Genomic DNA, 12153 nt, shown 5'->3' on the forward strand with positions numbered 1-12153 from the left:
AAGAACCGACTTAAAAAGATAATTTGTTGAACTAAATTTATGATGGTTAAGTCGGTTAATTTGAACCGAGTTAAAATGACGAACCTCTGTTAAGTCGGTTCATAAAACGACTTAAAAAACATGTTTATTAAGTCGTTTGTTGGTTAGTCGAATACTATTGATTAAGTCATCAACGTTAGAACTATAATCAATTGAGTTTTTGATGGAAGATGAAACCGTTGATCTTATAGAACCAATATTCTTATCTATACTTTCTTTAAAGTCAATCGTTGAAGGTTTGAAGTCCCGAATTTAATTAATCATTTTATCCACCGATGAATCATGGGAACAGCTAGGATGTATTGTCCTAATCGAGCCCGTGTTATTAAATGCGTTGTTTTTTATTTTGAATTGGGCAAACTTATTGTTTGGATTAGCCATGTTGGTAGCTTTTTCTGCCTCAATCAAGACAAGATGAAACATTATAGTCACGAATAATTAGTATTATGTTCCATATAACATTATCCAATAGCATAAAAGAAACTCATGATGTCACATATCTTAGAGTTTTATGCTTGTTACATCAAAATTGAACACAAACAATTGATCTAATTAATGATGAAATGATTAATCTTAGAATTACCAGCAAAACAAAACAACCATTCCCATTTTTAATAAACGAAAACGAACACACGAAGGTTGGATAAATGATGCAATATTAAGAAATCTTCAATCCTTTTAAGATTAATTGAATAAATAAATATATGTTTGGTTCCGGAATTTATAACTCACATAATTGTGTTTGAGTTAGTCAAACGTAATTAACCTATTGTATGGTTGGCTTAATACACACAAAAGTCAATTCACACAAAAGCTAATATTTCTAGCTTTTGCACTAAAATAGAATTAATTCTAAAAATTATTGATAAATTATCATATTCAAAAGTAATGGTGATACAAATTATTCAAGCACAAATTAATAAAAAAAATGTTATTTTAATAAATATACTTAAAAATAAATTACTTTACATTGAATTTACTTTTAACATAGAAATAATTTTATGAAATCAATTATTTTCATTGCAAAACCAAAAATGATAAGTAATATATGCAAAATAGAATCTAAACAGTTAACATAAAGATCGACACAAAACACCAAACATAAAAGTTATACCTTGAAACGTCTTGTGACCAATTTGTTTTCAAAACTTAGGCATGACGATCCACTTTGAAGCAATTTGTTGTTTATTTAAGTGTATGTATTTGCATGTTTTTATAATAAGCGAGTTGCTTCACAATAACCCGGATGGAGCTACTAGTTTTTCATATATATATATATGGTAAACTTTTATTATTAATTTTACTAAATTTAAGATAAACTTTGATCACTTTATTATTTTTATAAATAAAATAAAATATAGATAAACCCACGTATTCTTCCACGAAATTGTAGTCTATCACTAATTCTTATGGTTTTTTTTGGGTATAAAGTCTATATCACGAAAAAATTGTTATAGTGATTATATTTAGTTTATCACTAATTTTTTTTTTTTTGGGTACAAAGTCTATAAATAATTCTACAAAGTCTATATCAATATTTAGTCATAAAACAAGAGTCCATATCATGAAATCTATCATTAGTTTTTATTTTATTTTTTCACTGTGTATCAACTATTCTACAATGTTTATCACGAAATTGCTATATTTTTAAAGTTATTTTTAAAAATAAAATAAAATAACTAACAAAATGGAAAGACATAAACCTAATCTAGAACAATAAAATGAAAATTATATAATAAACTTGTATTTTTTTATTTATTTAGAAATCACCTACGTGAAAAATTCATAATTATCAGTAGAATATTGTGTTTGTTTATTGATCATCTCTATTTTTAAACAAATCTAAACCTTTCAATATCACTCAATCACGAACAATTATCAAATGTAATTAAATTATTATTGTCGGTAAGAATAACCCGTAACCATACTCGACATATACATTGATGTTTCTCGTGTAGAAGATTGTATGTAAGAAATTATTATAGAGAAGACTTCAAGTCAGTTTTTGAATTTTTTTATTATTTTATACACAGTCTATCAATAATAATATTAAGTCTATCACCAAATTGTTATAAATAATTGCAATTCAATTTATCACTTTTATATTTGTTGGAAATGATGATGCTTTTAATGAAAAATGCATTGAAAATAATGATGACATTTATGAGCTAGTGTTGATGTGAATTGAAAAAATTGAGAAGTCCCACATTGGAGGGATACCACACACTAGTAGGGTATATAAGGTGGAGGTAATGAACTTGGGATGGGCCCCAAGGGGCACCCCAATTTTGTGAAGGAGGGATAACGCAAGCAAATTGACCACCACACATGCGCGCGCCGCCGCCGCCGTCCGGCCTGGCTCTGCTCGGCTTTGGCTTTGGCTTTGGCTTTGTGGTGTATTATTATTTTGCCTGAAAATTAATCAATCTTTAATTAATTATTTGATTACTTGTGTTCCATCTCTAATTGAAACGTTAATTACGTAACTGCCCTCCACCTAGTCATATCTGATCCAGTTATCATCCCTGATTTCGTGCGTCTGTTTTGCCCGGTCAAAACCCTATTTTTGGTCTCACGTTTCTTTGCTGTCCGGTCAATAGTTAGAGTCAACCTTCCTAAGTTTGGGGCGCACGAATTGTGGTCTTGGAACGCACGTTTCTGAGAGCACTTGGTAGAGGCACGTTTCCATGGATCTCTCAGATCCAGTTGTGATTTTCCACTATAAATAGAGGGTTCTCCCCAGTTGGAAAATCACACCAAAAGCACTCTGCATCTGAGGCTTTTCTCTCTTCTCCCCCTTCTTACTACTTCATCTCTTTCTTCCTTTTCGAGTGGCCATTGTGACATATTACGAGTGTCAGTCGAAAGACTGCCATACTGCGAGTGTCAGTCGTAAGACTGCCATATTGAGGGTGTAATTCTAGAACGGTTTTTCTACAGTGCAGTAGAACTCCGATACAGAGAACTGGGCTGTTTTATCCTGGGGACTTCGTGGTTGATAGTCTGCCTTGCACAATTTTGGGCAATGCCTCGAAACGTCTTAAAGAGAGCGACCTAGTCCGCGACTCAATCCAGTAATATTTTCGGTGGCAAAAATTGTTTACAAAAGTTTTCGATTTTCAAAAACAACAATATTCGTATAGAGAAGACTCCAAGTCAAGCTTTTGAAATTTTTTATTTTCGATAAGAACAAAAAATCAAATATAAAATTGTCATTCATTTGCTTTTATTTAGGACAGAGTGGGAAGCTACACTGAAATAGCTTTTTTATGACTACGAACTAGTGTCTTCTTTTTTATTATTATGCTTACATGCTCTTGTGGTTCAGCACATGGTTTTGGTTTAAATATTTAACTAATTAAGTTATTTCGTTGAATTATTGTGTTTTTATTTTTGAACATATATATTTATTTTCTTGTAATGAGAGATTCTTAGAATAAATTTTTGAAAATTATTAAAGTACTTTTATAAATAATTAATAAATAAAAATTAACACATTTTTAAAATAAAAATAAATAATATTTTCACAAATGAAACCACACTTGATTATTCATCGACTCATTCTTGCAACTTAGTCATAAAATTAAGAATGTATTATAAAGTTGTTATGTGTGAAAGGAAAATAAACTTATTTATTCTTAAGCCACTTCTAAATTCGTGACCTTATTTTAATTTGGGGAGGGTGGTTCTTTTGTCACGACATATTTTGAAATTTATATCCACTCCCAAACATGAGGCAGAGTCGGAAGCTACACATATAAACTCTATTGGTTTATTATAATAGTAAACATATACGTATTGAATTTTATATATTGTGAGTTGGATTTTGGGTTATTGGAAGTTTGACATTTAACATAATTTTTTTGGTAAGTGTTCCGTGAATCGATTAGAATACTATTATTTTATCATAATTTTTTTATTTATATGAAAACAAGGAAGTTACCTATATACTTAGTTTTTATTACTCAATTATCTTTCCCTATTTATATTTTGTATTTTCTCTCAATTTCATTCACATTTCTCAAACCAATTACTTTTTGTTCTTTTTGGTGCTAAAGATGCAACCTGATTTTAGTTGGATGGTTCCCATTGAAGTGATGTTGGGTTCTCTAAATCATGGAGAAGTTCAAGCATGCAGCATTTCCGTCATTCCAGACAAACTTAGAGAAGTTAATGAAGATGCTTACAAACCAACACATATATCCATTGGACCTTTACATCGAGGAGCCACAAGACTCCTTCAATTAATGGAAGAACCAAAATGGCATTACATACGCGAGTTTCTTGATCGACTTTGAACAAAATAGAAAATCAGAGTTAAGGTTAAGAGAATGCGGCTTTGACATTCTCAAATTAGATAAAATTGTTCGTGCAAGCTATGGTGGAGGAAGCAACAACATTATTGAAGAAACAGAAGATCACGACATCGCTAAAATTATGATAGTAGATGGTTGTTTTCTTTTAGAGCTTCTCATTAGACTCGGAGATTATACGAAGAATCAAACAACAACTTCTTATAACAACGACATAATCTTTAAAACAGAGGAAAAGGTGTTGTCTGTTTTAAACGATGTAATAATGCTTGCAAATCAAATTCCTTATCTTGTTCTCAAGAAGTTATATAGGAAGGTATTTCCCGATGGTAGTGAAATCAAAGACGATCATCGTGTGGCTGATATTGTTCGTAAGGCTTTTGGTTACCCTTCGGTTAATAGCTCGGGAGGTGCTCATATACTTCATTTGATGCACTTGTCGACAGTGGATCAAAACCAACAACATGAAGGGAAAAAAGCGGAGATAGAATTATTGCGATGTGCTACAAGGCTACGTGCTTCTGGGGTAATGATTCGACCAAAATTAAATAGCACAAATCAAAATCAACATAAATTTGTTGATATATTTGATTTTGATATAAGTTTTAGTTATTCAGGAGAGTTGGATATTCCACCGTTTACAGCGCTGTAAAAGTTATAGAAGCGCGCTTCAATTTACAGCGTTGTAAAAGGGTTGCATAGATAACATTAAAAAGTAATTTTTTTTAATTAAATTTCGACGATTATTTTGTAGGTAACATTAAAAAAGTCCGTGGGTAAAGAAAAAAAAAAAGTGCAACCCACTTAAATTTTGCGATATTTATTCGTGTTATTTTTATAGCGCTTTAATTTACAGCGCTTATGTTTAAAGCGCTGTAAAAGCTATGGAAGAGCGCTTCAATTTCCAGCGCTTTTACAAAAAGCGCTGCAAAAGGGTTGCGTGGATAATTTCTTTTTTTTTTAGAAATTTTTTGTGTTGAATTTTATAAAAAAATGTTTATGTGAAAATCCAAAATCTGTTAATTCTCAACACCAAAAAGAACTCATTCATTAAAAATTACAACCTAGACAACCCTAACCCCTTCTTTTTCTTCTTCTAACCTCCTCTAGATTGCAACTCCCTCCGTCGACTCGGAACACTCTGGATGCCGCCTTGTTGATCGCTCTCTCTCAAGGGTAAGTTATCTTCCTTTTTTTTATCGTTCTCAAACTTCATCTGGTCCCGGGTCTCTTCCAATGCTCAAAGAAGTCGTTCGGTTCAGTGAGTTTCGCCTGTTTCCGTTCAGTGAGTTTCGCGGTCGCCCTCACTGAAGGAAAAGACTAACCCATTCAGTGGCTTTAGCGGTCACCCTCATTGAAGGAAAAGACTGACCCATTCAGTGGCTTTCTTACATAATGTTGTAGTTAATAGTGTTGTAGTGAATGTTATACAAATTGTTCATGTTCTTATTTTTTTGGTTCTTGATTTAATTTGTCATTAAAATCATTTACTTTCTTTCTTACAAGTCATTGTTCTTGCTGCCTTTACTAGATTAGACGCATTTTGTACTCTTCAAGACCTGTGGCAATTCAAACATTTGTTAAGCATAGTGCCTCTGATCAGGATCTCCAACAGGTATTCCTTTACCATATTTGGTTTATTTGATGTTGTCTACTCCTTTGCATGGATATTAGATCTTTCCGTTTATTATGTGGTCTCCTCCGTAATGAACGTAAATTGAAAGATGGACTAGTAAGTATTGAAGAACAAATTGCTATATATTTACACATGAGCTGATTATTTAGTATTAGTTTAGTTACTTATTTGATTTCTAGAAGGAGTTAGACACATGATAATTGGCTACTGATTTGATTTATAGTTTAGTTACTCCTAAAAGATTAGAGATTTTATCATCATTAGTGCTATTGATTTGATGTGATTAAGAATTAAATTTTGTCACTGAGGACCTTGACTTTCAAGGAAGGCTTCTATGTGTTGATTGCTCCTTGTTATTTTGCTGAATTGTGTGGATTAATTGGTCCTTTTCCATCTGTTAACACATAGGAATAAGATGGTTAGAAAATAATCAACATAAAATTTTATTCTAGGTAACTATATTCAAATGGCAAGCATCAGATAATTAGGTAAAAATAACATTTTTGTCTATAAGGTATCAACTCAAAAAATTGAGTTCAAAATCCTTAAAAACTCAATAAAATGACTATTAGTATCAATTCTATTGATGTGAATTATCTATTTGAGGTTTGTATAGATATCCTATTTGATATGTAAAATTACATTATGTTAAAAATTCCATCGCTCCTCAATTCTTTGTTTGTCCTTCAAAGTATGGATGGCTACCACCCGGATCGTAGTTGGGTATATGATAGACTTTATGTTCAACGAGGGGGGTTGAAACCAGCCTTCGCAAAAGGTGTTGAAGAGTTTATAACAAAGGCAATGAGTCGAAATTAATTTGTAAAAGATGGTGGCGTCAGATGTCCTTGTCACAATTGTATGTGTAGCGGTGTATTGTCTGCAAGTGAAGTCAAACTTCACTTGTATAGGTCGATGATGCATTTGGTCCAACTTATAACTTCCAAAATATGGGTGATGAGGGCAACGAGGAAGAGATTAATAAAGAGCCCCAAAATGAGGATGCTCAAGACTTTTATGATTTGTTAACTACTGCAAACAAACCCTTATATGAGGGGGCTTCTGATTCAAAACTTTCAATATGCATGAAACTTTTAGCTTGCAAATCAAATTGGAATGTTCCGCAGAAATATCTTGATTTCTTTGCAAGCATGCTTGTAGATGTGTGTCCTTTTAAGGATTCACTCCCAAAAAAAATTTACAAAGCGAAAAAATTGGTGACAATGCTAGGATTGAAGTCTGAGAAAATTGATTGTTGTGTTAAATGGTGCATGTTGTACTACAAAGAGAATAGTGCAAATATAGAGTGTAGGTTTTATCATGAACCCCGATATGTTCCCCGTAAGCCTTGGATAGGTAACCACAAAGACATTCCAGTTAAGAGGATGTTCTATATGCCAATCACTCATAGGTTAAAAAGTTTGTACGCATCAACGGAAACTGCTGCCTAGATGAGATGGCATCAACATAATAGATCGAGTTCAGGCATTTTACGTCATCCGTCTGATGGGGAAGCTTGGAAGCATTTTGATGCAAGGTATCCAAACTTCGCAAATGAACCAAGAAATGTAAGGCTTGGTTTATGTTCTGATGGCTTCACGCCATATATTCAAGCATCTTCATCCCCATATTCTTGTTGGCCTGTTGTTGTGACCCCGTATAATCTCCCGCCCGAAATGTGCATGACTAAACCATTCATATTTTTGACTTGTCTCATACCTGGACCATCTAACCCAAAAGCGAACATTGATGTGTATTTACAACCGTTAATAGACGAGCTTCAACAATTGTGGAGTGAAGGGGCTTTTACTTATGATATTTCCATGAAACAAAACTTTGTAATGCGGGAAACCTTAATGTGGACAATTAACGATTTTCTGCTTATGGCATGTTATCTAGATGGAGTACCCAAGGTAAGTTGGCATGTCCAGTGTATATGGGTGGAAATAAGGCTTTTACTTTAAAATACAGTGGCAAAAATTCATAGTTTGATTGTCACCGTCGTTTCTTACCTCATAATCATTCATTTAGAAGAAGTGAAAAAGGGTTCACTAAAAATAGGGTTGTGATGGATGAACCTCCTCCAATATTGATTGGTGAAGAAGTTTGGGGTTTGGTTCACAATATTTCACGAGTGATAGATAATCCACATACTAAATTGTTTGGATATGGAGTTAGCCATAATTGGACTAAACGAATCATATTTTGGGATCTTCCATACTAGAAAGATAATTTATTAAGGCATAGTTTAGATGTCATGCACATAGAAAAAACTTCTTTGATAATGTGTTTAACACTGTCATGAATGTTAAGAACAAGACTAAAAACAATGAAAAAGCATGAATGGACTTAGCCATCATTTGCCAACGTAGCGACTTGGAGTTGGTTCCACATGACAATCGAAAAATGACAAAACCTAAGCCAAATTATTGCCTTACGTCTAGTGAGGCAAATAAATTTTGTAAATGGATAAAAGAGCTTAAGATGCTAGATGGGTATCCTTCTAACTTGGCAAGATGTGCAGATGTGAATAGAGGACAAATGAATGGGATGAAAAGCCACGATTGTCATGTTCTGACCATGTGTGGAAACCATTAACAGAATTAAGTCAATTCTTTAAGGGCTTGTGCATCAATACCTTAAGACATGATGATCTGATCAAATTGGGTGAAAATATTTCATTCATCATATGCAAACTTGAAAGAATCTTTCCACTAGGATTTTTTGATTCAATGGAGCATCTTCCAATTCACCTCCCGTATGAGGCAAAACTTGGTGGTCCAGTTCAATATCGATGGATGTATCTATTTGAAAGGTAATTTATATTCACCATTAAGGATTTCATTTTTTTTCTAGATATTTCCACATTTATTAAGTTATTGCTCTCACTTTTCCAGAATGATGGGTGATTTTAAGGGCATAGTGAAAAACAAGGCTAGAGTGGAAGACTTAATATGTATGTCATACTTACATCGAGAGACAACATATTTTTGTTCCCACTATTTCAAAATAATCTCTTTGTTAATAGAAGCCAGCGTGATGAAGGTGCAAAATTAAGTGATGTTGTCACAACAACACTGTCAATTAGAAATCAATTAGGACGTCCTAGTGGGAAGGCCTAAACATATTGGTTAAGTGATGCTGAAAGAAGGTCTGCTCATGTACACATCCTTATCAATTGCAACGAGGTCAAGCCATATATTGAGTAAGTAGTCTGTAAGCACACATCCCACATAATTACCAAATACATGTAATAACAATTCTCTCATTATTGACAACGCCTTTTTGCACTCTAATTCCATTATTGAAGAAGATCCTATATCTCAAACTCGTATACATGGAGAATTCCCAGAATGGTTTCGTGCGTATGTAAGTGCTTTATTGAAGTTTGTTGCAAATAAATTAGAACTTCTCACCTAACTATTGTGAATATCATGTTTGTATAGGCCAATGACAAGGCAAATGGTGTGACTGACCCTGACTTGTTATCATTAGCTTGGGGTCCTAACTCAATGGTCAAAACTTGGCACAAGTATTACATTAATGGGTACAAATTTCACACAAAAGCTTGGTCTCAGGGTAAGAAAACCATAAATAGTGGAGTTTATGTGAAAGGGGTTACTGGAGGAGGGGAAGATGATTTCTATGGAGTCATCCAACATATCTTCGAGTTGGAGTATTACAAATTGCCTCACAAGGTAGCCTTGTTTTATTGTCAATGGTTTGATCCTAAACGGAACAGAGGAACCAAAATTCATCCACAATATGATATTGTAGATATCAAGATGAATCGAGAATATGATCTCTATGATCCCTTCATAATTGCACAAAAAGCTAGACAAGTGTATTATGTACCCTCCCCTGAAATGTGAACTGATAAGCATCACTGGTCTGCAGTTGTCAAAACAAAGCCTATGGGTCATGTAGAGGTGGATGAAGCCGATGAGGACATGCCATATCAAGATGAAGATATGGCACATGTTGAACAATTAACTAAAATTGAAGAAATAGTTGGCTTGCATGACGAAACACATAGTGATGAAGAAGTCAATGTAACATTTGTTCCAAATATTCCAAATGACAATGATAGTGATATTGATGATGAAGATATGTATGATTCTTCAATTGACCTTTGAATTTTTAGTAAGTATAAATAGTAGTTGATTGTTTGTATAAATCTTCATATTCTACCTTTTTATATATTAGTTTTAGATTCAAGTTCTTTAATATTGTAGAGTTGATAATCTTGAATACATCTTGAATTGTGTTTACTATTGTGTGTGCTAATTGTTTTTATTCATGTTATTTTTTATAGATGACTCAAAAAAAAAAAAGATTAGACTCAAGCTTCCTTTGAAGAAAAATTGCATGATTTTACCGCATAAGGTAACTTAAGCAGCTCAGCAGGTACATGCAACAATTGATCAATTTCCACTAAATGTCAATGCCACTACACCAACCTCATAATATGTGCGGCATCCCACCCAACAACATTTTAAGCCTCCTACCCAAAAAATTGCAGTGCTTCCACTCCCACCTAATAAGATGCATCAATCTGAACCAATTATAGTGATGATGCCCACACCAAGTTTTGTCCCAAAAGACAACATTTCCCCGACTATTGATCATTCACCGTCACAACCATTAACATTTGTTGCTTCACGACATACTTCAATTTCCGCTAATCCACCACCTTCAAGCCCTGTTGCTATTGGTAATAATACTTAAGGGTCAAGATGCTCCAATTTTAGTCATGGGGTTGCGCTTGATGGGAGAACAATGATATGGCCGGATGGTCGAGGGTATGTAACTAGTCCTTATTAACTTTTCATTACTACATGAGGATTATGGTTCGTTTGAATTCTTTTTTTTAAATTGTGTACAAGTGGTTACCGTGTAGGGTGGCCTCGAGGGCCCTCACCTCAGTCATTACATCACAATATGTTGATTCGTATCCTAGCTGGGGAGCAATCCCAGAATTAACTTTGGAACGCTGGTTCGACAAATTTGGTGTAAGATTAAGTTATATATCTTGTTAATGAGTTGAACTATTGTGTGGATACTAATTGCAACACTATAACTTATTTGTAATGTAATGTTGCAGGAGAAAGTTGTTTGGTTGCCTGAGCACAATTTTCAGATTAGGAATATCTTCAATACAAAAGGATCAATGCGTTTTTCTTATATGTTGATGCAAGCGAGAAAGAAGCGTAAGTGTCCAACTTGGATCGGAGAAACTGTTTGGAATGATCTTGAGAAGATATGGATAGATCCGTCGTTTAAGGAGATATCAAATCGAGCTAAGAAAAATCGTGCTTCTTCTAAAGGAGGAGCTCTCCATACTGGTGGATCTATATCCATTGCTGAACATACTATTCAGATGGTACAGTTTCTATATCAAGGACAAAATTAGTCTTATAAATACATCCCCAATTTCTATCAAATCACAAAATTAGTCTAAAGCATAACACACCAATAATTTTAAAGATTTTAGAAGTATGTTCTACCAAACTTGTTTTCCAGTATTCATCGCTCTAGTAATTTTAACCATGACCATGAGTGCTGTGGTTTGTTTGGATTAGCCATGTTACTAGTTTTTCTGCCAAAATTTAAAGGAGATAGATCATTAATAATTTCACTAATGTAAACAATTATTAATGTATTTAGTGGGTGACCTTAACAGAACCAAAAAAACAAATTAAAGTGTAGAAAGAGAAAACAGGAGATGAGATTGGATATATTATATATACCTTGAAATAAAAAGGTAGTGACACGTCCACTTATTTAACTGTTTGAAATTTTTTGTTGTTTTTCTTAACGATATGTATGTATGTGTGATGGTTTTATAATAACGAAGGGCTTCACAATAACGCGGAAGAAGCCCACTTCGCAATATTCTAAGCTCACTTTCTATCTATTTTTTCTGAAGACCTTCTATCTACTCGCTCGGTCTTCAAATAATTGAGATTTTTATTCATTTTATACAAATTAAACAATTAATAATGAAAAAAAAATTCTAATTTTATCCAATTATTATTATTAAGTATAGGTGCATTATCAATGTCATAATGGTAACACAATTATAGGGATTAAACTTCAAAAAATCTTTAATTTTTAAATTTAAAAAAAAATTAATTTATATTCACGATTGGTCGGTGTAAAGAG

The 12153-nt window shown here is 33.3% G+C and overlaps 2 protein-coding genes across 2 annotated transcripts; both read left to right on the forward strand.

The window, feature by feature from the left end:
• The first annotated feature begins 4097 nt into the window (after nt 1-4097).
• Nucleotides 4098-11910, forward strand: LOC101506938 (uncharacterized). Its single transcript, XM_073369482.1, has 6 exons — nt 4098-4208; nt 4294-4878; nt 5463-5528; nt 5884-5967; nt 10304-11000; nt 11093-11910. Exons 1-5 carry the CDS (start codon nt 4098-4100, stop codon nt 10343-10345), a joined length of 888 nt encoding a protein of 295 aa, XP_073225583.1. The 3' UTR covers nt 10346-11000; nt 11093-11910.
• Nucleotides 7314-10125, forward strand: LOC140920990 (uncharacterized). Its single transcript, XM_073370560.1, has 3 exons — nt 7314-9193; nt 9299-9357; nt 9435-10125. Exons 1-3 carry the CDS (start codon nt 9127-9129, stop codon nt 9858-9860), a joined length of 552 nt encoding a protein of 183 aa, XP_073226661.1. The 5' UTR covers nt 7314-9126; the 3' UTR covers nt 9861-10125.
• Nucleotides 11911-12153: the final 243 nt, after the last annotated feature.

The sequence above is a fragment of the Cicer arietinum genome, chromosome 6 (assembly GCF_000331145.2).
Source record: "Cicer arietinum cultivar CDC Frontier isolate Library 1 chromosome 6, Cicar.CDCFrontier_v2.0, whole genome shotgun sequence".
Lineage (NCBI taxonomy): Eukaryota > Viridiplantae > Streptophyta > Magnoliopsida > Fabales > Fabaceae > Cicer > Cicer arietinum.

What these genes read in the sequence shown, in the direction of transcription:
- LOC101506938 (XM_073369482.1), top strand. Translation starts at nt 4,098, where the DNA reads ATGCAACCTGATTTTAGTTGGATGGTTCCCATTGAAGTGATGTTGGGT. An exon ending in TTCCAGACAAACTTAGAGAA is followed by an intron (nt 4,209 to 4,293) that starts GTTAATGAAGAT and finishes AATTAATGGAAG; the next exon opens with AACCAAAATGGCATTACATA. An exon ending in CTGATCAGGATCTCCAACAG is followed by an intron (nt 5,968 to 10,303) that starts GTATTCCTTTAC and finishes TATTTTTTATAG; the next exon opens with ATGACTCAAAAAAAAAAAAG.
- LOC140920990 (XM_073370560.1), top strand. Translation starts at nt 9,127, where the DNA reads ATGCTGAAAGAAGGTCTGCTCATGTACACATCCTTATCAATTGCAACG. An exon ending in GAGGTCAAGCCATATATTGA is followed by an intron (nt 9,194 to 9,298) that starts GTAAGTAGTCTG and finishes CCATTATTGAAG; the next exon opens with AAGATCCTATATCTCAAACT. An exon ending in CAGAATGGTTTCGTGCGTAT is followed by an intron (nt 9,358 to 9,434) that starts GTAAGTGCTTTA and finishes ATGTTTGTATAG; the next exon opens with GCCAATGACAAGGCAAATGG.